At 40.5% G+C, this 27969-nt stretch overlaps 1 protein-coding gene and 1 long non-coding RNA gene across 3 annotated transcripts in view; one reads left to right on the top strand and one right to left on the bottom strand.

Annotated features, from left to right (window-relative positions):
- The window catches only part of LOC119494856, a 91140-nt gene that overhangs the window by 5541 nt on the left and 57630 nt on the right, over window positions 1-27969 (bottom strand). The gene's annotated exons all lie outside the window — the stretch shown is intronic.
- LOC119494850 (C-terminal-binding protein 1) overlaps window positions 1992-27969 on the top strand; it is a 30896-nt gene continuing 4918 nt past the window's right edge. The window contains exons 1-10 of one of the 2 annotated variants that reach the window (XM_037781031.1): window positions 1992-2257; window positions 18272-18426; window positions 20511-20655; window positions 22238-22341; window positions 22730-22832; window positions 24555-24679; window positions 25764-25853; window positions 26506-26636; window positions 27134-27261; window positions 27597-27711. In XM_037781031.1, the coding sequence (XP_037636959.1) occupies window positions 2218-2257; window positions 18272-18426; window positions 20511-20655; window positions 22238-22341; window positions 22730-22832; window positions 24555-24679; window positions 25764-25853; window positions 26506-26636; window positions 27134-27261; window positions 27597-27711 (1136 nt within the window). In that variant the 5' untranslated portion in view covers window positions 1992-2217. Of the gene's footprint in view, window positions 2258-18271; window positions 18427-20510; window positions 20656-22237; window positions 22342-22729; window positions 22833-24554; window positions 24680-25763; window positions 25854-26505; window positions 26637-27133; window positions 27262-27596; window positions 27745-27969 lie in introns of both variants that reach the window. The other variant, XM_037781033.1, reaches the window with a different exon arrangement.

Below are 27969 nucleotides of genomic sequence, written 5' to 3'. Positions count from 1 at the left end.
AGACAGAAATACAAAACACCTGGCAAAGTACTCAAAACCTCCTCTGTGGTAGTTCCCGACCACATTTTGCCACGAAAACAATACCAACCACACGCTGTCACGGCTGGTAATTAACTTTGGTCTCAGATCAAACTGACAAATTGCTTCCTGTTACAAAGTACAGACGTAATGAGGTGGTGAGAGTCTGTTGTGGCAAAAAACAAACAAAAATAAATAAATTAGGGAATCATAAAAATTAATTAATTAGACTATTGCCTTACTGACAGTTTTTAACATTTAATTAATTATATTTTGTTCATTTGTTTCATGGAGGAAAATTAACTACTAAAGTTTTAGGCTAATTTCAGTAGTTTTATGATTTGTAACAGCCTAAAGTTTAAAAGTTAAAAAGCTTCCTACCTCTTACCGTTCAACATATATATTTAAATAATTAATTAACAGTATTTTTAATAATTTAAACTGCCTGAGGATTTTTTTTTCTTTATCTGTTCAAACCTCCCTGAAAGCCGACATGTCTTTTACATGATAAGATTTATCAAGAACTCCACATGTTGCTTGTCACACAAAATAATAATCAGTATATTTAGCGACAGTTTTGTCTAACTCTATAACAATAACAACATTAGTAATACAAATGTTGCATGATTTTCATTATAATAAGATCACAAAGCACTATAAAGAGTTGCATTTAAAGGGACGTTTTATGCTGTTGTGCTTTCTCTTTCCTTTAGTGTGTTATTTTGTTTTTTTGTTCATGTAAATGATCTGCAAAGTTATAAATGCCTTACTTGAATTTAAAAAAAATAATACATCTGTATTCATGGAAACTTTTGGTATTATTTAGTATAGAGCTGAAATGATTAATTGTTTTATCGATTAGTTGTCAACTATTAAATTAATCGCCAACTATTTTGATAATCAATTAATCAGTTTGAGTAATATTTTAAGAGGTCTATGACAGTAAACTGAATATCTTTGAGTTGTGGACAAAACATTTGAGGAATTTTGAGGACGTCATCTTGGGCTTTGACATTTTATTCTGACATTTCATAGACCAAACAACTAATCGATTAATTGAGAAAATAATCAACAGATTAATTGGCAATGAAAATAATTGTTAGTTGCAGCCCTACAGTACAGTTATTCTAGCAATAATAACCTTAGTAATAAGAGTTTGCATGGTTGTCATTATAATTATTATTAATAATTTGACCCAGTTACTTGGGTGGTGGAGTAAAATATAAGATTATTCACCTACCTTCCTTGACATTTAAAAAAGTAATACACCTGTATTCATGTGACATTGGTAAAAATGTTTGTATGAAAATGGGGTGCAAATGCAGCAGATTTACCCACCGTAGAAATCCTGGATCCATCTTTTATTTAGCACTGTCTGAGTGTGAATAGTTTAAAGGCCATTAGTAATTATTTATTTTCAAGTTTGAATATTGTGAAAGAACGTCACCACACCTCTGATCTCAGATCAGATTTGCATAAGTAAACTTATAAAGTACAATTAGAGGAGCAAAATAAGCAATCAAGTTTGTTTGGTGGGAAACAAACACTGATTAAAGTGTCATAACATGTTGTTGCTTATTATAATAAAGTTTGACGAGCTTCATAATTGTTTTCCTGATGTCACATAGAACAAGTTTTTCCTCTCTTGCTACAGACTTGAAATTGCATAACTCTTCTTTTTTTTCCCCTCCCTGTCGTCTTTCAGGAAACAAAAGATGAATTTTGGCCAGCGGTAGCTCCTCCCCATTCCTGCTCTCTCTCTCTCTCTCTCTCTCACACACACACACACACACACACACACACACACACTCTTTTACCCTTAAATGCAGCAGCATTCAGCGTGTGTGTGCAGGTTTCTTTTTAGTGCGAGACAGACGGAAACACAGAGATTTGCTGTAATAAAAAGTGAGAAAGGGAGGGGAGAGGAGGTAGCTAGAGGAGGAAGGGAGGGAGGGAGGGGTAAGACAGATAGAGAGAAACCGGCGAGCGAAGGGGACGGAAGGGAGGGGAGAGAGAGAGAGAGAGAGAGAGAAAAGAGGGGGAGCACATGTGTATGCTTGTCACTAAGGGGCTGGGAGAAGGACTACGGGAAGCGAGGTAGCTGGCCACAGCCGCCATATGCTGACTGGATTCCTGTTCATGTCTGCTGTGTGAAAACTGTAGGTTTCTGTTGTGTGCTGGCCGGCTGGGGAACACACCATGGGAAGCTCACATCTCCTCAACAAAGGCATGCCTCTAGGTAAACAACTAGCACTCTGCTTTTATGTGGGGGGAAACTGTATGTGTGTATGCGTGTGTGTGTGTGTGTGTGTGTGTTTGTGTGTGTGTGTGTGTGTGAGTGTGTGTACCAATATTTATGAACTCAGTGTACATTATTCTGCCTTTCCCCTCCCCCTTTCCTCTCCCTTTTTCCGTCCTCCTCTGTTTAATTTTCTCTATTATCTTTTTTATCGGCCTCTCTCTGAATGGTTAGCCTTTTCTCTAGCTCCCAGTGTGTGTGTGTGTGTGTGTGTGTGTGTGTGAAGAGGCAAATCTCTGCTATTGAAGGCTGCTTGAACACCTCCATTTGTGGCGACAGAAATAGATCTCTCTCTCTCTCTTTCTCTCTCCTTCGAGGGCTAGCAAGGACATGACACATATTTCCCTTTCATTGTGCTTCTTTTTACGGAGAGCGGTTGCCTTGACACACTAATCACACGCATGCACACGCACGCACGCACACACACACACACACACACACACACACACACACACACAGAGATAGGGAACTCAACTGACACACATATTCAAGCATGCACACAGCTGGATTCACATGCAGGTGACAGATGCTACTTGTGATAGAGGCTGGAAAAGACTATTCTAGAAAATGGGATCAAGGTGCTGCTGAGGAATAAGAAGGGGGGCGGGGGGTGTTGGGTGTGGAGCAGGAGGAAGAGGAGGAGGAGGAGGGTGTGAGGATGATAAATGCTCATCCACCCTGAAGCTGAATATCTGTGGTCACCTAAATCTGGATTTGTGCAGCCGTTTCCCCCCAAAAAGAAACTGTAGAGATTGTAATCTGTGATGTCATCAACAGGCTGCGGGCTGTGTCTCTTGATGACATCAAAGATTAAAGTTGCAGCTCTGATCTTTTCCCCCCTTTTTTCCCCCCCTACTCGCTTCGGGAGTGATCTCCACATCCGCCCCTAACTATGCCCCTAACAGCTAGAAGAAACCAAGGTCACAGGAATAACGACTATGAATTATGAGTTCAGGGAGGATAGCCCCCTTTTTTAGGATGCTCGTGCACAAATCACTGCCGGTCGATAATTGTGGAACTCATCTGGTTATTGGATCTGTTTCGGCACACAGTGGAGATCATTGAACCGTTCAGGGCTGATTTAAAACCCTGCGGTGATTGATGGATGTGTTGATTCATGTTTCGGGAGGCAGGGGTCCTCTGATCCGCGGCTGTTGAGTCGCGTCTAATCTGATTAGAAACACCTCGATCACTGACACCAACACACGCCAGTCACTCTCCCACAATCGCTTATGCAAATCTGACTTGCTGGACAAAATACTAGGGCTGTCAAAGGCAAATTTGTTTAAACGCCACTAATTTCTTTAACGCATTAATGCAACTTGTGATTTTTAGGTTGTAGCGGACTCAGTTTTAAAGCTAGGAAACCTAATGAATCCATTGGTACCAACCATGTCATACTAGCTTGTCGCAAAGGAGACTAAATAACGCTCCAAACTTGCGCTAAATGTTGGAGGAAAAACTGTCATGGCCATTTTCAAAGGGGTCCCTTGACCTCTGACCTCAAGATATGTGAATGAAAATGGGTTCTATGGGTACCCACGAGTCTCCCCTTTACAGACATGCCCACTTTATGATAATCACATGCAGTTTGGGGTAAGTCATAGTCAAGTCAGCACACTGACACACTGACAGCTGTTGTTGCCTGTTGGGCTGCAGTTTGCCATGTTATGATTTGAGCATATTTGTTATACTAAATGCAGTACCTGTGAGGGTTTCTGGACAATATTTGTCATTGTTTTGTGTTGTTAATTGATTTCCAATAATAAATATATACATACATTTGCATAAAGCAGCATATTTGTCCACTCCCATGTTGATAAGAGTATTAAATACTTGACAAATCTCCCTTTAAGGTACATTTTGAACAGATAAAGAATGTGAGATTCATTTGAGACTAATCACGATTAAATACTTTAATTGATTGAAAGCTCTTCAAAATACTAAAATGTAATCTCACTGTCTCAGTTGAAGTATTTTGAATTTGTAGAGTGATCTTACAAGCTGGTAACGAGTAATGTGATTTTGCTTAATGGCTCCAGGCAGTTTCCCACCAGGAGGAAGCAAACTGCTCGTGTTGTGACATGTTCCCGACTTAAGAGAAACCACAACCCGCCCGTCACTTTAAAGTACAATTAGTTTACAAGTCATGAAACACACCTGCACGACGCAGACTAAATATTAAAGGCTGCAACAGCGATGAACTTGTTTCAGTGGATTCATGGTTGTCTTGTCTTTGAAAAAAATAAACTTTACATATCTAAAAGTACAGTTCAGTTTTGGGAATGTTAAATAGAGGTTCCAGTTATTTTTTGGCTGGAGGACGGAGGGCCAGCCCTACAAACTGAGTGAGTGACTGACTGAGTGATGATTGGAGTTTCCTCATTGGCCGTTGTTCTTTAAAAATGAAACGGTTAATTATTAACATCCCTAGTTTGGAGCATTATTTAACCTCCTTAGAGGGACAAGCTAGTATGACATGTTCAAGCCCTATCTTGTTTTCATAATTGTTGGAAGCCAAAAATTGTAACTGAAGTTCGATTGATTGCACAGCTCACACTGGTAAATACCGAATTTCTATATTGCATAGCTCACATTTTAATTGTAACTACCGCTCCATTATGAATCAGCATTCTGAGTTGAGCATTTGATTTAAGCTGGAACTCATAAGCTTGACTACTATTGTACAAAAAAAAGGTACAATTGACAGCACTTAGAAATCTATAAAGCATTAAGTGCTCAGCAAAGAGACTGTGCTCACTGACAACCATTGAAAGGCTCAGTCTATTATATCTAATGCACACGAGAGAAAGCTGCAGCCTTGAGGGAAACAGCAGCGAAAGATCTACTGAAAGGCTGCGGCATTTAAAGGTATGATTTATGCAACGATGGTAAGCCAATATGTACAGTCACATTTAACTAAACAACTTCTGCATTTTACTGAGAAACACTATGCAAAAAGGGAAATGTAATTGAGAAGCATGACAGTTTTAGACAGGTGGCATTATGTACAGAAGAAAATAACAGTCTTACATCCCAAAACGTAGCAGGGAGGCTATAATTCAACTTAGATCTTAATGAAAAGCACAAATGCATTGTTGTTATTAGTTTATGAGTCTGTTTAGGGACAGCAGGCTGTCACAGTTTTGCTTTTGATGGCATCACACACACATTTATATCCGTTGTCTGCACTAAAATGCTTTTACTGTAATATTTTATTCATTATTATGTCATTTTAAACCAGTGCTTCCCAACCCTTTATCCTAAAGGGACCCCTTTTTCTATCATTGAGAAAACTGACGACCCCATAGTGACATATTTTATGGATATTTCATATTATATTCAACGCATAACATTAACGGTTCAGAACAAATGTAAAGCTGTACAATTAACCCAAATAGTGAACGCAGTAACTGCAGGAAGTTTGTGTAAAATGAGAGATTTGGATGAATTTTGAGCAGATTATTTCCTGTGAATATTACATCAGAGATGAGTTTTCCTGTTATTTTTAGGAACTTTTAATACAATTCTTAGTCTGTATTATGTGGGGTTTTTTTTATTCTTATCTATCATTCATACTTAATACGCTTGGCGATTGTTCTATCAGCTCTTTGGTTGTTTTAACGGCGTACTTTTATAATGCAGGATGAGGCTGTTTAGCAGAGAGTGAAGTTTCTTTGAATATAATACATGTGTTCAGGTCTTCACTGTGCCCGTATCCTGTTTATATCTTAAATAATAATCCAAACCTGAAAAATAACAATTTAACTTAGTTTTCTTCATATGAATGAATAAAATGCTGATATATAAGCCAACTGTATATTTCTAAAAAAAAAGGTTGTCTTGCACCCTTTAAAATCAAGAAGGCCTCACGACCCTCCCTGAAGCTTTGGCGACCCTTAGAAGGAGTCAGGACCTGCAGGTTGGGAACCAGTGTTTTAAACAGTCTCATTGTTTAAAATCAGCACATTGTTGTTGTTTTATTTTGCATTAATCTGAAAAAAATAGAAATGTGGTAGATGTAAATGTCTACAGTATGTACATCTGCTCCTGCCACATCTAGATAAGTATAAAATAAATCTCAACTAGACCCTCTCTTCATACTCAGTAACAGTAATAAACAGCCTCACTGACTTATAAATGGAACCAGTAGTGGAACCCACTTAAAGACCCCCTGTGGTTCCTTGGACGCCAGTTTGGGAACCCTTAATCTATAATACAATAAATGCCTCACAGCCTTAATAATCCATTAATGGGGCGCATTTGTTCCAGAGCATCCAAACTGACCCCAATCCAATTGAACCTTCAAAGTGATTGTGACTTTCTTCTGCATAATAACAGTTAATCCAATATAACAGGCCGACGGCCATACAATAATCCAGTTAAAGGCTGTATTTAAATGCAGTAGCTCCTGTAGTGCAAGTATTGTTTAAGACTGTGCTCCTTTAACCTTATATGACATCTCACGCACCAGCTGCTGAAACCCATCACACTGGATATGTGAAGCAATGAAGAGCTATTCTCCTCTGTTATGGTTGCTTAATTTGCATCACGCTCAGAAGCTTATAGGTTGAAAATTATAAAAACAAAATTACAATGAAAAACTGCTACAAAATCAAATTAAATAAAGATATTTTTTAATAGTATGTGTTGTCTAATCACATGGAAAGCCTGCATATCCAGCCTGCAACGCTTTTTAAAATTATTTCTGTGGCCTCTGATTCGGTGCAGGAATCAGTGTGATGGGCTGTATGAACTGTATAGCTTTATTGATCTAGACCTATGTAGCTACTATAAAGCTGAAAATGTGTGCTTTGTGTGGTTGTATGCCTCTGCCAACTAGTCAAGTTGTGGCTTACATAATTACTGTAACAACAAGAGAGAGAATGGTGAAAGTAATAATAACAAGAATGATAAATAAAATCCAAATAATATGAATAGATATAAAATAAAATAATAAATAAAACATAGAAGTGTCAGAAGCCCTGTTCGCTGGCAGAGGTAGTGAGAAAGTGAGCAATGAGTGAAGCCATATGCACGAAACTCCCACATATATTACGAACGACAAAACAGTCACTCGTACAATGATATACGGACCCACTGCTGATTATGAGGATAACAAGACATATAGGTAGAGAAGGCACAGACTCAATGGGATGGTATAGGGGTAGAAATGAAACAGAAAAATAAAATGAGTGAATAAATAAAATACAATGAGCTTGGACCACGTCTGTCGCCGGCGTTGAGGCACAAAAACGCAAGTAAAACTGCCATAAAATTGAGAGATTAGTAAATATGCACAGAGGTGAGTTACCGGTACACCTGGAACTAAATTCTGCATATTCAAACTTTGACTCTGTCGCCACAGCTAAAGCTGCTGCCAGACATTATTGTTGGCATTCCCTCAGTTGTTATCTTTGTCTGTTTTGCTGCTGGTGGTGTGTTTAGTACTGGGAACAAAAAGCTGACGAACCTGAACTGACTTGCTGATACAGTACCTGCAAAATGAAGACCTTGTATAGGTGTGTTTCTGTGTGAACCAGTTTGTGTGAGAGAGATTATTGTTATCTTGTGCTAATCTATTTAGTTTTCCATAATATGTCATTTAGCTTTGGCAATAATATAACTTGAACATTCATGCCAACAAAGCTTATTTGAATTGAATTGAATTGAGAGGACCTGCATGGAGATCATAAGCACTTGTGTCATATATCACTGCGTATTAGCCATGTCAACCTGCATGGGTTAGTATGCTGGGCATGCACCTGTGTTTCTGTGTATGTGGGTGAGGCAGAGAGAGAGAGAGAGAGAGAGAGAGAGAGAGAGAGAGAGCATATGAAGGAGGGAGGACTGGTGTTGAGGGATATGTCCCGTCGTCCCCTCTTTCCTCCCTGGGAACTGAAGTATGGGGAGAGAGAGACAAAAAAGAAATGCCAGGCTACCTGAACACTTTGTACCTGGATATTCAGGCGTTTTGAAGCATATAAATGATATAAAAACGTGGCCTTTCTCATCGCTAGAGAGATATGAACAGGACGGGAGAAAAAAAAAAGGGGAAATGGCGAGGGAGATGAAGAAAGCCTGGGGAAACGAGACTGAAATGAGAGATGGAGATCTGAGAGTGAATCAGCAAGAGATGAAGGAGTGGCGAGATCAACAGTGAGGGGGTGACAGACGAGGATACGGGGGCTTTTTAACCACGCCATGTTGCTGCATGCCAGAAGAGCCAGTGACATTATAAATCAGCCGCGCTGTGGCTCAGTGGTCGGCTGCTACAGTTGCAGGCGGCTGACTGATCACAGGTGCCGACAGCAACGCTCCCCTCTCTCTCTAGCTCAGTGAAAAACACAAACACTGGATCTGAAATGCGTCACGTTGCCGAGAAGGTTTCACTCGCATTTCACTCGAGCGGGGACAGAGAAGAGATTTAATTCAGGAAGCTTGTGAAAGGCCTGTTACGGCTGTGAAACTGAGCTTATGGGTGTCATAGTCAACACAAAATACATGAATAAGATTTATGTATTAATGCAATTAACTATTATTTCATTATCTATTCATCAGCTTATTGCTTTCTCAATTCACTGATGAATCGTTTTGTCTCTAAAATGTCAAAAATAGTTAAAAAAAACACCCATTATAATTTCCCACAGCCTGAGGTGACGTCTTCAAATATCTTGTTTTGTCCGAGCAAAAGTCCAAAACCCAAATTTGACCCATTTGTAATGATATAAAACAAGTAGCAAATCCTCATGTTTGAGAAGCTGGAACAAGCAAACGCTTGACAGTTTTGCAGGATTTTCTTCAAATGGAAATGCCTCAGCCGTTAGCACAAAGCGGTGACGTAGGTTATCAAAGTAATCTAATCAATAAGGTGCAGAATAATGTGAACGCTAGCACCAGCTGAGTCAAAGTTAGCGGTACTACGTTTGGAAATAACTGAAAGGGTTGGTTTGTATTTTTTGAAGTGGGGTTGTGTGTATACTCCCGCATTCTGCGAGGTAAAATTACTGTTTTTGTGAATGGAGTCTGGTGGCTTTGAGTGGCATCCGCAGCAGTACATTGCTCAGCTTCCGTGAGAGCGTGCCGACCGCCATCTAAGTTATTGTATGTAACGTTGATAGACGGACTATAAGGATGCATATATACTGTACGTGTAGCAGCGTCATCATGCAGAAACCTATGTCAGGTCATGTGGGAAAATGTTTTTAGAAGGGCTTGGGAAAATAGTATTTTGACGCTAAAACATATGAATGTTCAGATCTGAATACATACCTTTCATATTAACACCACTGAGAAGCTGCAGAACGATATAAAAACCTCAAAACCCCCAAAATGAATGGACAAGTCCTATAAACAATTATAAAAAATTGTAGCTGATGGATTGACTAATAGATTAATTGTTTCAGCTCTACTTTCATCATTCATTGATTGCTTGAATGTTTTCTAAATCTTTTCATCCATAAAATGTCAGAAAATGATAAAAACTGCCAAGTTTACGTCTTCAAATTCAGCACAACAGATCTATTTGTTCACAGTTTAATGTTTCTTAAACCCAACCAGACCCACAGCTGCTCTGGAAATGAAACCACTTGTTATACGAGTGTGCGGTGTGACACACTGTTGTAGTGGTTCGGTCAAAACCAGACTCGCAGCTTGTTTTGGCAGATCCCTCTCTATCGAGGCTGGCAGACTTCCCTGTGACCTCCACATTTCAAAACACATGAATATTGCCGATCTTTGACATTGTCTCTGTTGACTGACAGTCCGAAAACATTGTCACGTTCCTCTGGGACAGAAAAAAACAATCCAGCTGTTCTGGTGAAGCTGGTCAATGACAGCTGGATGCAGGCAGGCTGCAGGGCTTTCCCACTGGCTCACATGACTCAGTCCCAGCAGTCATTGGCAGATGCTTTTTTCCATCTCTAAATGTCAGTCAGACGGCTTCAGCGTCATTTTGGTCTGATTAGTACATTTTCCGAGGGATGCAATTTTCATAACGGGGGTGTCATTTAGCGTCACAGGCCCTTAAAGCTGAAGTAGGCAGATTGGAGCAAATATGATTCAAAAAAACATATTTTTAAATCCTGACAGTCGTGCATGACACAGGTAATCTGAAAAAAATCATGTGCCTCTGTTTCCTCCGGTGTCCTCCGGTGCTCCTAATGGCATCTGCAAGATTTCACAAACCGGAGGTAAACAACCAATCAGAGCCGAGATGGAGCCTTGCCATCTCTGAGCAGCTGTCAACTGATCAAACTAGGCAGCGCTGATCAAATATGAATCATATTCTGTTACTGTAATGCCTAATTCTCGCCCGAAATGTTTTCAGAAACATCTTATAGTGTACTGTTTAGCTGTAAAATGAGAACGTTTGTGACCTGGCAGCCCCGTTGAGATCTGTTGAGGAAATACTAAGCACCGCCCACTAGTCGGAGAAAACGTTTGAGGCGAGAAATAGGCATTACATTAACAGAATATTAATTAAAATGTGATCAGCGCTGCCTAGTTTGACCGTTTGATCGTAGTTCGCGAGTGAAAACAGAGCCATGAGGAGGTGCAGAAGTCTAGTTTTCTCTCAGAACACTTGAATTACAATATGCTGAAAGGTTATAATGGCATTTTTGCACAATGATTGCCAAAAACATTCTGCCTACTGCAGGTTTAAGCACAATATTGCAAAAGCAATCGTCGTGAACATGCAGATGGTTATTGGTTATTGATTTTAGCAAACAATTATCACCAAAACAACTTATTTTTTCAGTATTTGATGCGTTGGCTGCAGATCACTACTACTGCATCACCTCAAGATGTTCACCAAATACAGAAGGGAATCTGAATATAAGCGCAGTACAGGAGAAACCCTGGATAGATGGCAAGAGCAGAGCTTGGAGCCCCCGTTGGCTGTCAAGAGGCCTGTTTGCACTGTGAAAGCTCCCAGCAGTCACCCAACCCCGGGGCAATGGGGAGGTTTAACGGGGAGACAGACAAGAGAGTACTGGATGTATTGGATCTAATGAGAGAGGGAGAGTAGAGATGGATTTAGGAACAGAGCAGAGTAAAGTCTGAGCTGTTATTAAATATAATGAAGAATTTAATGAGTGTTTAATGTGGCTAGAAAGCGAGAAAATACTTTAAATAAAAGAGAGCGGGAGATAATTTGAGTTTGTTTGATTTAGGAATAGAGAGAGTGCATTAATACTTGCTGAGGTTTGTGTAAGTGTGTGTGGGAGAGACAGAGAGTGGATGTGTGTTTTATCACATAGTACTACTCAGCAGTCGGCAGTGCTGGTCCTCCCAAGGTCATGCTTGGTGCTGGAATGAAAGCTATTTCCTCCCCTCACTCTGACCGAGTGTGAGCGGGAAAGAAAAATGTCTGTTACTCTCCAAAAATGCCACTCTGCTGCACCAGATTTCCTTATTCTGTGCAAGTGAACATCATGCCTATTTGATTACACATGCCAACTCTGAATCACGCTTTGTTCCCAAGTGTTTCTGCTCAAGTGAAAGCTGTAGGCCAAAGTACTGTAGAGTGCAGCGCCCGCGGGCCAGTGTGCTACTTGTGATTAACATCTGAGTTACAATGGTGGTTGTGTTGAAGGCCTGAGAGAGCACTTTTTTTTGCCGCTGTTGAATTCCAATTTCTCAGCTATGTACCATTGATTTTGTATTGATGTGTAAGTGCAATGGCCTCTGGGCAAATCCTATTATGGAAAAGCTAATGTTTTACCAGCTCACATAAGGAATTGTGAGCAGGATTTGAGTTTCATCTTATTGGTCTTACTGCGCTGTGGGGGCTGCTTCATCAGATCAGGTTTCATGCTGTAATCTGACGATGAGGATAAGAATACAATGACGACGTTGAGCGACGGACTTTTGCTAAATTATGGGCTGTCTTTGCTTCTCTGCAGCTTCTGAGTGCTGCAAAAAATATATGTTTATCATCCTTTCATTTTGTTTTAACAGTGAAAGCACACAGGAAGTGCTTTTATCTTCATTCAGTAACATTCAAGTTGTCAGTACTACGAAACGCTGTAAGGAAGAAACCAGGATTTTAGACATTTAGCTCACATTGTAACCCTTAAACCTGCAGTAGGCAGAATGTTTTCTGGCATCATTGGGCAAAAATCCCATAATAACCTTTCAGCATATTGTAATTCAAGTGTTCTGAGAGATAACTAAACTTCTTCAACTTCCTCCTCATGGCTCTGTTTTCAGGATTTTAAAAATCTAAAGCCCGTGACAGGAGACTTTGACCAATCACAGAGAGAGAGAGCGTTCCTATTGGCTGGACATTCAACGGAGGCAGCTGTCAATCACTCGCCCACTTTGATCTAATGGTGAAACTAGGCAGCACTGATCAAATATGAATCAATATTCTGTTACTGTAATGCCTATTTCTCGCCTCAAATGTTTTCAGAAACATTTTGTAGTGTACTGTTTAGCTGTAAAATGAAAAAAGTTTGCTCCAGCTGGTGGGCGGTGCTTAGTATTTCCTCAACTGATCTCACCATGGCGGCCGGGTCACAAACTTTCTCATCGCAATACTCAGCATATTGCAAAATGTTTAAAATCGCAATAAGATCGCATCGTGAATGAACTATCGTGATAATATTGTATTGTGGGTTCTCTGGTGATTCCCAGCCTTAGGATCAAACCTGTAAATCCCAAACTAAAACAATACGTACAGTAACTACCACATCCAACCACGACTACTAAATATCAGTGTTGAAGTCCTGATCCTAAATGTACTAGTATGCACTAATGTGCTTCATGGTTACAGTAACATGGCTCTGAGTAGACTCTCCCACGCTCTGCTCTACTGCCGCCTGATACATGCAGGAGGAAGTCTGTGCATGCTGGTTTAAAAATAGCTCATAAGTATGTTGTTTTAAAAAAAAAATCCTCTTTCTAAAGGAGCAGTGAGGTAGTTCTGAAAGTATTCTCCTCAAAAAAATACATCAAATCTAAATATTGATGTTTCAAAATATAACATACATCATTTCTGTTGTGAATACTTCTGTTATAGCTTAACCATGAACACTGCAGCACACTGGAGCATGAACCAGATCTGCATGTAAGCACTTTTTTCCTCATGCATGCCCACTGGCTGCTCCCTCAACAAGCAGAGAAAACCACAGAGAGTCTGTGAAAAATCACCCCATTTACAAGACTGAGCTAAATCTTTTTAGATAAGAATTTACTTTCAACGGGAAAGAGGAAGATCATCCATCTACATTTGTCCTGGGAAGCTTTTTTTTTCAGTACCTCCCTGCTTCTTATTCATGTTATTCATGCAGTTCTACTTATTCAGTCCTGGGAGGTGCCCTGTACAACACAGTCCTCACCCTCTGGTCACTGAGCTGCTCCACCGCAGCAGATGTGAGGGGAAATAAAACAGCGACTAGTAACCGGCCAAATGTAGATGACGTGACATCATGTCCATACAGAAACATTTTGCTATTTAAAACACTGATGCTAAATGTCAGGCCTCCAAAATCAGAAAGCAGTAGCGTCTCGCTATAAACTATTTAACACCAGTGCTTAACAGTCACACATGAAGAGATCAATCAATTGCAGAAGAGAAAGAGATACCACAAGACACAGCCCGGTCGCATGACAAGGTGTGTGAATGACAAGATCACATTCTTGCTTTAGGCGTGTCATTTGTTTTGACTGCAATGTAAATGCATCTGCTACGATCAGAGCTAGTGACGTACAATAAAAAGTGAGAAAGAGTGCTTATGGCGGGCCGGAGGGGAGGTGGATGAGTTCATCAGAGACAGGACTTTCAACCAGGAGACGGGTGTTTTGTTTTGTAAACTACGTTAGTGACGTTGGTGATGTGTTTTCTGTACTTGTGTTACGTTGTTAACGTACATATTTTACTTATTTTAATATTTTAATGATGTTTTCCCTAAACCTAACTAAGTGGTTTTGTTGCCCCCTGCTGGTACTGCATCTTCATAAACGCGTGTAATATTCACGCCTCGCTAAGGCAAAATGGGACACTGACAAGCTGTTCTCTGGTGGACAGGTGGGTCTATTACACGCTTTGGCGTGACAATGGGTTGCAAGACATGTTGCATTTGCAACGGGGTTTTGAGGGTTTAATAAAGCAGAAAATCCCTTTGCATTTATATCATTCTAAATGCTAAATGCATCAAGTTAACAACTCTTTTCTGATGATTGACAAAAGGCATTCTGGGAAATGTGAACTCACTACCTGAAGTAGAAATACAGTGAAAAACTGCTCATAGTGATCACGTCTGTCCGGGTCAAATTCATCACTATAAGCGGATGATTATTATAACTGATCATTTCTCTTTGTATATTTATTAAATTAATACAAAGTAATGAAACGGACTGCTTTGTTAATTACTGGCTCGCTGCCAATTCTTCTGCCTTTTCCCTCACCGAGGGTGAGACAATGACGTTTTTGGCCGGCTCTACATCGTGACCGTGTATGCAGAACGGCGCCCCTTTGCCGCTTCTCACACTCGGTAGCGGCAGGGAGGGAGACGGCGCTGGTTGGCAATGTTTTACTTTGGGGGCATTACGTAACCGGACATTATCAATTACTTGACGAGGGCGGCTTCAACCAGAGGTGCTCTCCCAGCGTGCATTTGTTTTTTATTCAGAAAAAAAATATTTTTTTCCCGTCAATGTGAACGCAGCACAGTTATCCAGCCAGAGAGCAGACACTCCGTGAGGCAAAGTATGAAGGGAGACAAGTAAAAAACAATTTTGAAATGTTTTTCCATATGTTGTCATGTATGAAAAGACCCAAAATGAACACTATAAGCGGATTACTTGATTACTACAAGCTATTTATTTAAACAGATTCTGTCCCAAGCTTTTTGATCCATATAAGCGGTTGATCACTGTAACCGTGATCATTATAAGCGGTTTCCACTATAAATAACGTAGAAGAAAACCGGTAAATTAAACGCTTCATGGCAAAAACACAACGGGAAAGCACTGAAAATTCAGAGATTAATGATACGTACTGGTAGTATGATTCCAGAGGGGATTTTTCCTTTAATTTATTTGGCTCATAGGCCACCTAATGATAGCTGTTGAGGGAGGAGTGTTACTCAGTTTCTCTGCCCAGGGTTTCCAAACTAATTTGCAGGTTTGTAGCTGCCAAACTTCTTTCCACAAGTGTGATTCTCAGAGACCGTTGGCATGCAAAATAATGTAGAGGCCGCAGAACGCTGATTATGAAATGACTGGGTTAATGATTCGACTTTACTTTCTCGTGACGTTAGCCCATGCAACTGGAAAACAGTCTCAAACATCTCGCCAAAAAAGTTTTAGGGAGAATATTTTGGGTGAGATGACGGAGGTGGTTGCTCATATGAGATGTCAAGCCTCCACATCTCAGCTGGAGAAGTCAGGAATGAGTGATGGGTAGAGCCAGCATCAGCTAGAACAGCCATAACTCTGCACTTACTTCATCTGCAGTGTTTTAGAGGGCTGTCAAAACTTTGCACGTCAAGGAGACCCAATTACATGCACTGCCTTAGATTTTCCTCAGAATCTACATCTGCCTGTCTTTCAGATGTCTTCGATCTCAGTCAGTGATCTGGAATGATTAACCCTTCAGTTACCTGAAAGGAGAGACAAACCGAGACATCCAAGCAGACTGCAGTGGGAGGAAATAGTTAAAGAAAGCTAATAAATGCGACTGCCATCGAGCACTGCTCTTGTTAAACCAGAACAACGACCCACTAGTGGGGGTCGTCAGGCGTATCTGCCTTGTTAAATGCCACTTATCCTTCTGTAAGGCCCGGCAGCACTCTCAGAGTAACGGTTTCATCTGAAGAGATGATTTAATAAAACATCCTCCGGAATGGTTGAAGGGCTTCACTCGTACTCGGTTACTGACAGATATCAGTCAGATTTCAAGCACTGGCTGTCTCTCATGACACGCATCTTATTATCTCATGATCTGCTCTACCTCCTTACCCACCTGTCTACTGACTTTTATCATTTTCAGTGGCATTTTGATGGCTCTTGTACAACGGCGTATATAACGGCCATTGAAGGAAAAGAAAAATGATCATGGAGCCGGAGGAGGAGGGATTATATTCCGAGAAAAAACTCTGAATTTCAGAGATTTGAGTCGTAAATTTTGGAGAAAAAAAATGATATTCTCTGAGATTTAAGTGGCAAATTTATGAGATTTCACGTTACCGCAGTGTTTAACGGGGGCATATGTGGTGTGATGAGTTTGATCCAACCTTGCAACGTCAGGCAATGTGGTTCCTTAACAAAAAAAACCCCACTATTTCTGGCTGGACCGCAGAGGGCCAGCCCTACAAACGCAAAAGTCTGTCACTGACTGACTGAGTGATGAAGTTACACGATTGGTCGGCCGAGTGTTGGAGTTTCCAAATTGGCCGTTGCTCTTTCAAAATAAAAAGGCGGGAACAGTCCTTTATGCAAATGAGCCCATCCAGCGCAACGCATCCAGCTCAAGTAACATGGACCAGGCTGTGAAACTAGGAGATATAGTTCTAAAATGAAAGGAGATTCAGCAGTGACGTAGCCTATTTCTCACTTTAAATGCTTTCAGATGTAGATTTTGGTGGATTGTTTAGACGGAATAACAGAAAGTTTACAAGCAGGCGTCATGTTGTTTCCAATCAGGTGCATTCAATGAGAGGATACATCATCGCTTGAACGGCCAGTTGAGTGGAGCACCACGTCCCCTAGTGTCCTCACCGGACCTGGTGGACATGTACCGCTGGATTTAACATTATAGACATGACCACTGACTATTTGTATTAACAATTCAGTCACAAATTCACAGACTGACCAAACACGGTCCAGCCATATACTCGGTTTCGACCGAGTCTTGTTCATTACCATGGATTTGCGCTCCACTATTTTTCCGATTTCATAATATCGCAAATTTGTGAATTTTTTTCTCATAAATTTGCCACTTTACTCTTGGAACATTACCCCCCTCCCCCGGCTCCGTAATTTTCTTTTTACTTCTAATGGCCCTATAATGCCGTCATACTTTTGAGCTGTGAAATATCACACTTTAGTTGCATGTTTGTAAATTAACACTCATTTTCAACCAAGATGTGCTGCATAAGACACAATTGAGACATAATCTAGAGCTCCAGGCTGCATAATCAGCTGTTTTCTGGTCAAGATCGCCCCGTTCTTTTCCAAGTAAGTGGCTCCCAAGAGTCGCTGTCAGTGGTCCACGAGGGGCGAGCATTTACATTCTCTGTGAATATATGAGCACGCAATTAAAACACTGTGAACAGGATGAAATACAAAAGGATACATCTAATTATCATGGTGCTTTTTGCCTCCTGATTTTTAATTCTACAGGGATATCTTGAAAGTGTGAGTGCACTTTTCAAGGGCAAGTTGTTTATACTCTAGCACTATTTTCTACCAGCCAATACCACCTCATCCATCTTCCCAATTACTGATTGCTTTAAAGAGTCTTTATCAAAAAGTTTGAATTAATTAAACTAAAGCTATAAAATCATTAAAAGTAATAAGGAGGAAAACAGCTGTGAAACCCGACCAGTTGATCTTGGAGATTTTTTTTTTTTTCTCCATGGTTACTGTCACAGTCGTCATAGCAACTGCATCAGTCTGGAGCAGGAACATTATGGGATGCAGATGAAGCAGGACCTCATCTCTACCAGGGAGCAACAGCATACCTTCAGTTTGAGATTTTATAACAACAAAGTCTGGAAGATATGACCCCGTAAATTAATGAACGCCTGAAGGTCTCATAATAATAAATTACCATTCTTCCCAATACTAGACTTCTAATTCCTCTGAGGGAGGTTGCAGTTGTGCAGGTGTTTCATCACGCTGATTAAATGTAATTCTACAGCGCCTCTGACAATGGAGACTATTTTCCGTTTTCTTCATTGCCCGTCTGACACTTTCTCTTTTTTTTTTCCTCTGTGTTTGTAGGCATCAGGCCACCCATCATGAATGGGCCCATGCACCCGCGCCCCCTGGTGGCGCTGCTGGACGGACGCGACTGCACTGTGGAGATGCCCATCCTGAAAGACGTAGCAACCGTGGCCTTCTGTGACGCTCAGTCCACACAGGAGATCCACGAGAAGGTAACACACTTAACTACATCATGTACACACACACATTACAATCATATCCTATCCCGGGAATATTCTGTCACAATCATATAAACTAAGTTCAGGGATTCAGCATGCAGTTCAATAACGCTTTCACATTTGCTGTAATAGATAGATGATACAGTGACCTTCGGCCACCAAAATCTAATCAGTTCATCCTTGAGTCCAAATGGACGTTCGTGCCAAATTTGAAGAAATGTCCTGCTCAAGGCGTTCCTCGGCCTCACTTGACCAGTTAGTATCATTAGTCCCGTGAGTCACATGAGTCGCTATTCATGTGAGTCATTATATAATATCTTTGAGTTGTGGACAAAACAAGACATTTGAGGACGTCATCTTGGGCTTTGGGAAACACTGATCGACATTTTTCACCATTTTCTGATATTTTATAGACCAAACAACTAATCGATTAAAACTGAAGTAGGCAAGATCAGAGCAAATATGATTAAAAAAAAAGTTATTTTTATAAAATGGTTGCTATATCGTGACAGTAGTACATGTAACCTGAAAAAAATCATGTGCCTCTGTGTTCTCCGGTGCTCCTAACGGCATCTGCAAGATTTCACAGGCCGCAGGAAAACAAGCAGTCAGAGCTGATCTGAGATCTGCTGTCCATCTGCTGACTATGAGAGCCGGCTGTCAATCACTCGCGAACTCCGACCAAACGGTCAAATTAGGCAGCGCTGATCAAATATAAATCAATATTATGTTACGTTAATGCCTATTTCTCGCCTCAAATGTTTTCACAATCAGTCTAGTGATCTCTCAGAACACTTGAATAACAATATGCTGAAAGGTCATTATGGAATTTTTGCCCAATGATGCCAAAAATATACTGCCTACTGCCACTTTAATCGAGGAAGTCAGATTAAACGACAATGAAAATAATGGTTAGTTGCAGCCCTAATCTGAAGTTTCCTCTTTTAAAGAATATTGGCTGTGCATTAAGGATGTGCAAAACTGTATTAATAGTTGAAGAAATGCAAATCACATGGAAAAAAATCAAAAGACTGAATAAAAAAAAAAAATGTTAAAAAAGAGAAGTCAAATAAAAAGAAGAAGAGTACAGAAGGCAAAACTTCAAATGTGGGTCAGGCTTCGGATCTTGCCACCGCCACAATGGATTGTAAATGGGTTTGTATGTCTGGCAGGGTTACGTCTGGTTCTGGGTGTCTGCCAGGCACACTCTCTCTGTGAGCGCGCTCACTAACCCACAGCGTGGGAGAAACAGATGGCTCTCACTCGCTCACTATCTCTCTCTCTCTCTCTCTCTGGCTGTCGAGTAAGCAGCCACCTCATTGTGTAATTAAAAGAGCTTCTTTATTGTAATTGAACCGCATGTCATTTTCATCCTCTCACACACACATGAGGAGGACGGCTGGCAGTGATAGACAAAGATTGTAAGATCAACTGAGAACTAATTAAAAGGTGACTGAACACACAACCACGTTTTCACATTCTATTATCAAGTTATCTGCTTTTGAGTCAAACTATTTCACTTTTCAATTAAAACAATAAGCCGTCGTCCTGATTAAGGAGCCGGTGAGGATCCCGTGTGAGTGAGATTCCTGCTGATATCAGGCAGTTTTGTTCGATGCACACACCTTATCTTGATTCCTGTGGTTACGAATCTTAGTTTCCATGGTAATATTCAGGAAAAGCACTCATTCCACGCTGGCAGGGATATTAAAAAAACAGGATGTGAGAATGATATAAACAGCATATCCTGAAAAAAAAAACTCAAGCGAGATACTGAGTTTATGGAAACACTTGTGAACTCAGTGAACTCTTACTGCTGACACTGACACATTTCCCCAAAGCCACGCTTGACTTGTGCTCACACCTACACAAACACATGCTGATGACTTGGCCTTTACGTTTCGTCCGTATGTACTCTACTGTATGTACTCGAAGCACAATCCTGTTATTCTGCAAACAGACACACTTTCATGCCTGGGTGTGTAAACACAGAGGTTTAGTAAGTCTGCACAGATTTAGATGTTTTCAGATATACACACATATAATACTATCTATCTATAATTTAAATGTGTCTACAGGTGCTGAATGAAGCTGTAGGAGCTCTGATGTACCACACTATCACTCTCATGAGAGAAGACCTGGAAAAGTTTAAAGCTCTGCGCATCATTGTCCGCATCGGCAGCGGCTACGACAACATCGACATCAAATCTGCCGGAGAACTGGGTGAGAACACACATACACACACACACAGGAATGGTACATGTCCACAGGATCCATCCTTTCCATGCTTCCCATTCATTGTAAGCAGCCATGCAATGCATTCTGGTAGCATAGCGTTGCGTTTCGAGAGACGGGGCGTCACATTGGCCGCTCCTCATTTGCATAAAGTAGAGGTCTAGGCTACTTTATGCAAATCAGGGGCGTCCGGTGCAAAGCGCTGCCTCTGAAAAACGTATAAACTAACCGTTGTCGATCTAAAATAAAGACAGATTCAGCAGCTGAATGGCCTAAAATGTTTTCAGAAACACATTTCGGTGAACTATTTTCGTAATATACAAGAAAGACGTTTCCAAACAAGCCGCCACGTTGGTTCCGGTTTTGAAAGCTGGGAGCAGCAGCCCACGAGTGAAAGCCTTCGTCCAATCAGGTGCCTAGAGGCAGCCCATCAAGCATCCAATGCTGGGAAGCGAGGCGATCCCTCGCGTCCAAAAATGTCTCTGCGGACATTTACAGTACCAGAAGTCTGCTTAACTGTCACAATGTCAATACATGCTAAGAACATAAACATCATCCATTAACACCAACATTCATTCATGTATCTCTGGTAGATCATTTGCTTCCATGCTATCGCTATAGCCCACACAGTGTTAAGCACTATGTACCAGTGTTAATAAAACGTAGATATAGTAGCCATGATTAAGTTGGAACTATTTTCCCCCCATACTCTGATTACCCACCACGGTTACCTCCCATGTAAACAGGGAGAGTAGTTTCAGGTAGCTCACGCTAGCATGTCTGTTTACTAATATAGTTCATGTAAATGACACGTTCAGCCACACATGACTTTCAATTACTCGCCATTTAACCCCAGAGCGACCGATAGCACCGGTTCACAGCAGGCTGCCGACCTTTGATTTGTTCCAGAGCCAAGCTGAGTGTTGCATGCTGGGATAGCTAACTGGCACAGCTAAATGACAGAGAGCCATCATTGATGTTATAACAGTAGCTAAACCTTTACCTTCAAGTACATTGATTTTAATTAATTTATATACTGCCAGGTGGTTTAATCCATCATAATACAGCATCATTTATTAGTTGATTTATATGTTGTATTAATAATCTGAATCTGCAAAGTAACTAGTGACTAAAACTGTCATATAAATGTAGTGAAGTAGAAGTATAGAGTTACATAAATACTGTAATAGTAAAGTACAAGCAGCTCAAAATTGTACTTAGTACTTGAGTAAATATACTTTCCACCACTGCTCAACAGTTAATTTGGTCAATCTCCCAAAAACATTTTTTCTGCTGCCATTAGGTATTGCCATGTTTGCAACAAGTCAGTAATATTTATATTAAAAAAGTGAAGTCAGTTAAAGCTTTTTTTTATTAAAACGCCTATCTCCTTCCACCGAGAGCCTCTGCAATTTGAAAGTTGCCAGTCGTGTTTGTAGAGAAAATTGCTGACACAACACCTCGAGTCTGCACTTCTCCACCAAAATAGCTTTTTTTTTTACCAAACTTCATTAAATGGCCCCCGAAAAAAAAGCTATTACTCATCCTTATCTGCTTTCTGGTCCAACAGGCATAGCTGTGTGTAATATGCCAGCAGCCTCGGTGGAGGAGACGGCGGACTCCACGCTGTGTCACATCCTCACCTTGTACCGACGCACCACCTGGCTGCACCAGGTTAGTGTCCTCGTGTGGCTGATTAAAGAAAAGGGACTGGATTTAAATGAACTAACTCTGAATGTCTTTGGTTAGAGGTGTGTAATATAGTTATCACAATTTAAGCTTCGACGACTACTAATAATTGTCTACTGACGAATCAGCAAAATTGAATCGTTTCATTTTCTTTAGAATGTTGCTGTATTTGAAAGACGTTGATGTAAGATGTAGAAGGTACAGTAAAATGATTTGTTCCTCAAAGCAGTTCTTAGTAATCATAGTAACAACAAGGATTTATACTTGGTCAATAAGTGCAGACATTATGAATGGGTTGTGTTTGAACTGTAGTGTGGTTTGCTGTCTGTGTGATATCTGCATGTACTAATAATGAATTGTTATTCACTGCCAGGCGCTCCGGGAGGGGACGCGGGTTCAGAGCGTGGAGCAGATCCGGGAGGTGGCGTCGGGAGCCGCGAGGATCAGAGGAGAGACGCTGGGACTTATAGGGCTCGGTGAGTTAACGGCACACTAGTGACTTAATGCCTCTGCAGTGAGACCTGCTGAGCATACTGTTGTAAACACAAGACAAATAGTCTACAGTCAGGCTAGCAGCTGCTGGAGGGTTATGTAGGCACAGCAGGGCTTTGAGCTAAACGGTAACATCAACACGCTAACATACTCACAGTTAGAACATGCTGATGCTTAGCAGGTATAATGTTTACCTCTCTTAGTTTAGCCTGTTAGCATGCTCATATCTGCTAATTAGCACCAGAGGTGGAAAAGTGAGGTTTGAGGTTCTTTGTACTTAACTTGAGTATTTTCCATTTTATGATACTTTATCATTTTACTCCAGAGGTAAATATTGTACTTTTTACTTCATGACATTTATCCAACAGCTGTAGACACTAGTTATTTTTCAGATTAAGATTTTAAAATACAATGTATTATTAAAGGTTAAACCAGAGGTTGCCAACCTTTTTTTTTGGTCATCACCAAACTCCGACTCCAAACCACTGGACTAATAGTTGTGTCGCAATATACCGGTATTGACGATAACCGTGATATTCAAAAATGAAAGATTGATATCATGTTAATAACACACATATGATAATATTGTGTGACTAATCCAGCACCTCTTGAATCATTTCTTATAAACAGTTATGGTTACAGACTCTCTCTCCACCTCCCTACACTTGTATGTTGAGTGTAATTCATTCATTTGCCAAAAAAAGAGAAACTGAAAGATGACTTTGACTGATTTTTCTTCTAATTTTCTATAGATATCACGATAATATCGCTATTGTGAATTCTTTGTGTGATAATGAGACAGCCCTCATATAAAGTAGTTAACACTAGCTTAACCTCAATCAGAGTAAAACACTGCTTACGCATCAATGCATCAGTATTAATAATCTAATAATGTTATTTATAACAATATATCAGTCAGATATTTTACTGCTACAATGAGTACAGCTAATACCTTTATACTTTTACTTCAGTAGGATTTTGGATGCAGGACTTTTACCATTGTTGTATTGGTACTTTTACTTCAGTAAATTTACTTGAGTGATGGTTGAGACATTTCAGTAAAAACAAACAAAAGAAAAACAGCTGGTGGCGCTGGAGTAAAAGTCAGGGGATCACCAAAGTCATTAGGATTCATCTTTGGGGAACATGAATGTCTGAGTGAAATCCAACGGCGATCCATTTAATAGTTCAGATCTTTCAGTCTGAACCAAAATGGTGGACCGACCGACCGACACACCATCCGTAGAGCTGTGCTGCTGCTGGCACGGCTGAAATGGTTTTCATTTTGTTCATTTTGTCTGATAGAGGGTGGTCAGACTGACGTTTTTTAATCAAAGGATTTTTCTCTCTTTTCCATTTTCATTTTTGTCCTTAGCTCAGCTAAATTGGCTTCCTAAGGAGTTAATGCCAATAAAATATAAGCGGATTAACCAGAGGCAGAATGCAAATCTCTTCCCTGTACGCCGGTCTGGAAGCTTTTTCAGTAATAATGAGCGGACATGTGTAGCCAGAGAATTACTGTATGTCATTTGTACAAGACGAACGTCAAAAAAAGGGAATATCAGACGCACGAAAATGCAAAACTGTCGTGTTTTTTTTTGCTCCATTTGAATGTGTATTCATGTGTATGCAATTTGTCTAATTGCTCCTGTGTGTGTATTTATGTGTGTGCACCTGCATGTCTGTGTGTGTTTGTGTGTTTCTAGGTCGAGTGGGCCAGGCTGTAGCCCTGCGAGCCAAAGCCTTCGGCTTCAATGTGATCTTCTATGACCCGTATCTGGCTGACGGGGTAGAAAGATCACTGGGATTACAAAGGGTCACCACACTACAGGTAGCACATGCACGCATGCACACTTATTACTAATCCATAAAGCAGACCAACAGTGGATTATGTGGTCTGGAAGTCCAGGTCCACTGCTTAAATAAAATGTTATCTTATGGCTTTTTTCTTAACTGATAGTATTGATGTATTATTTCTGATCTTGTTTTATATCTTTTGTTTTGAATTGAACTTTTATTGTAAAACACTTATTATTACTGGTTTCATGGGGATGCTGACACCAGTATGACAGCAATATTTGACTGGCACCGAAGTGGCATTTTCACCAGACTCCCATCAGGATTTTAGTCAATATAAGACCACAGATTCAGATTAGAGCTGCAATGATTAATCGATTAGTTGTCAGCTTTTAAATTAATCACAAATTTGATAATTTTGATAATCTATTAATCTGTTTGAGTGATTTTTTAAGAAAAAAAAAATTCAAATGTATCTGATTCCAGCTTCTTAAATGTGAATATTTTCTGGTTTCTTTACTCTTCTATGACAGTAAACTTAATATCTTTGGACAAAACAAGACATTTGAGGACGTCTTCTTGGACTTTGGGAAACACTGATCTACGTTTTTCACCATTTTCTGACATTTTATAGACCAAACAACTAATCGATTAATCAAAGAAATAATTAACAAATTAATCAACAATGAAAATAATTCGTTGGAGCCCTATCCCAGATTCACCTATTCAGACTAAATCTTCTTTTTACTGGAAAAAAAATCAACTGTTTTTCTCCACCATCCACCACGAAGAAACTGTTTATTTACCGTTACGCTGCTTCTGTATGTGGCCGAGGAGTGACGCCCTCTTGTGTACATTTACAGTAATTGTGATAATATCGGTAATAAAAACAAAAAATATACAGTAACACTTGTATTTGTCATAGTTCCACCAGTTATTGACCAACGAAAATGCAAAAACAGAATTGGTTTACGGAAGATCTGAAATGTAATTTGGTTAAAAAATCAATTATCTGAGTGTGAATCTACTGTATCATAAGACGATTACTGTGAAGCTGCTGCAGTAGTGAGCCGTCATATAAAGTGTAAACTTGCAACTTCTCCTGTATTTCTCCTCAGGACCTGCTCTTCCACTCCGACTGCGTCTCTCTGCACTGCAGCCTCAACGAACACAACCACCACCTGATCAACGACTTCACCATCAAACAGGTGGAGGGACAGCAGCAGCACACACACACACACACACACACACACACACACACACACACACACACACACACACACATGAATGGTTTATTTATCCCTGCATCAACTACTACATACTGTGGCCATAAATATTAAAGGAGCGGATACCCAGGGAAGCCCATTGCCTCCATACAGATGAATGAGCTTCTATACTGCGTCGTGCGCTGCACATGATGCACTCGAGAAATACCTGTTTGCCCTTCATCTCCAGGGCTCAGCCTAAACACAATTTTTATCCCAATACACGGGCTATATTTATAAGTATTTCTGACCTTGCTGGAGGAGGGCAAGTGAAAAGAAAAAATCAATCAATAAAATATCACATATTTATTATTATGGTTAGAAGGTTTATCTCTGCAGAATAGAAAACAAGATTTATAGAATAAGAGCTTTCTATGCTTTTATGTGTGTGTAAATTCTTTTTGTCCAACATTTTAAAGACAGTTAACTAATGGGGAGAACAATTAAAATATTAATAATCGTATTTTTCAAACTGACAAGACATTAACTTTAAAATGTCCTTCAACCATTTTGGATCATTATCAAATGTTAGTCAGGTAAAGCTGTAACCTATTGGATCAAAGATGGGCTGAATGTGTGTTTCTGTGCGTCAAAGATGCGTCAGGGGGCGTTCCTGGTGAACACGGCCAGGGGGGGTCTGGTGGATGAGAAGGCCCTGGCTCAGGCCCTGAAGGAGGGGAGGATACGTGGAGCTGCTCTGGATGTTCACGAGACAGAGCCTTTCAGGTAACACACTCACTGATTAGTTACCACAGTTTTGCACTGGGCTGCTCACGTTACCGCAGTCTTGGAAAGGGAGGAGTGAGCGGAGGGGTTCCTCAGTTGGTTGCAATCTGCAACTACACCACTAAGTGCCCACCAAATCCTACACACTGCACCTTTAATTAACTGCTTAAGTAATTTATTAAGCAAAGATGTAACATGCAGTTCTCCCGCTTTTAAAAGTGAGGATTTTTCATTGTTGTTGTTTTGTTTTGTTTTATATCATTGTTAATTAAATAACTATCAGTTTGGGACTGTCGGTCACACAAATCAAGCAATCTCAAAACATCACATTGGATCTGGAAAATTGTGTGATAAGCCTTTCTGCATGTTTTTCTTACATTTTATAGAGTAAGAGATTAATTACGTAATTGCTAAAAACAATGTAGAAATGAGTCGACACGAAATATAATAACTTGCTGCAGCTGTAACTGACTGCACTGTGTTTGTACGCGTGTCAGTTTCAGTCAGGGTCCGCTGAAGGACGCTCCCAATCTGATCTGCACCCCGCACGCTGCCTGGTACAGCGAACAGGCGTCGCTGGAGATGAGAGAGGAGGCAGCCAGGGAGATCCGGAGGGCTATAACAGGTAGCGTACACACGCACGCACGCACGCACGCACGCACGCACGCACGCACGCACGCACGCACGCACACACACACACACACACACACACACTCTGCTGGAAGATATAAACACCAGTCTATAAAGAGATATTTTTAGGTGTTCTGCCGCAGTCAAGCATAAACCTTTCTCAGTCTCTTTCTTTCTTTCTTTCTTTCTTTCTATCCTCGTTTTCCTTCTTCTTCCTTTCTCATTTTCTCCTCTTGTGGTTTCCCCCAGTGGCTAAGTCTTTTTACCATTGGTCTATCTAACCTCTGCACCTGCTTTTCTTTAGCATTTCATCTCTCTTGTATTTTCCAGGTCGTATCCCTGACAGTCTGAAGAACTGTGTGAATAAGGAGTTCCTCTCCCAGAACAACCACTGGGCCGGAGTTGACCCGGCCACCGTCCACCCCGAGCTCAACGGGGCTTATAGGTAATAATCATCAGGATAAAGAAACATGTAGTGGTCAGTGCTGTTTGATTATTTTCCCCCCAAAACCCTGGTAAAGTGATTGATTGATACAATATTTTGCCAAATGTCTTGAAGATACAGAATGTGACAGTTAGAAATGTGCTAATGACAGCAGATTGTGTCTAATTACTGATATGTAGAGCGTTTTACTGGTGTGTTACTGTTATCATACCTACACAGACTTATAAGAGAGCGCATCAGTCAGTCAGTAGGGAAGTC

The sequence above is a fragment of the Sebastes umbrosus genome, chromosome 9 (genome assembly GCF_015220745.1).
Source record: "Sebastes umbrosus isolate fSebUmb1 chromosome 9, fSebUmb1.pri, whole genome shotgun sequence".
In the NCBI taxonomy this organism is placed as follows: domain Eukaryota; kingdom Metazoa; phylum Chordata; class Actinopteri; order Perciformes; family Sebastidae; genus Sebastes; species Sebastes umbrosus.
This window is presented reverse-complemented; position numbering and strand designations above follow the sequence as displayed.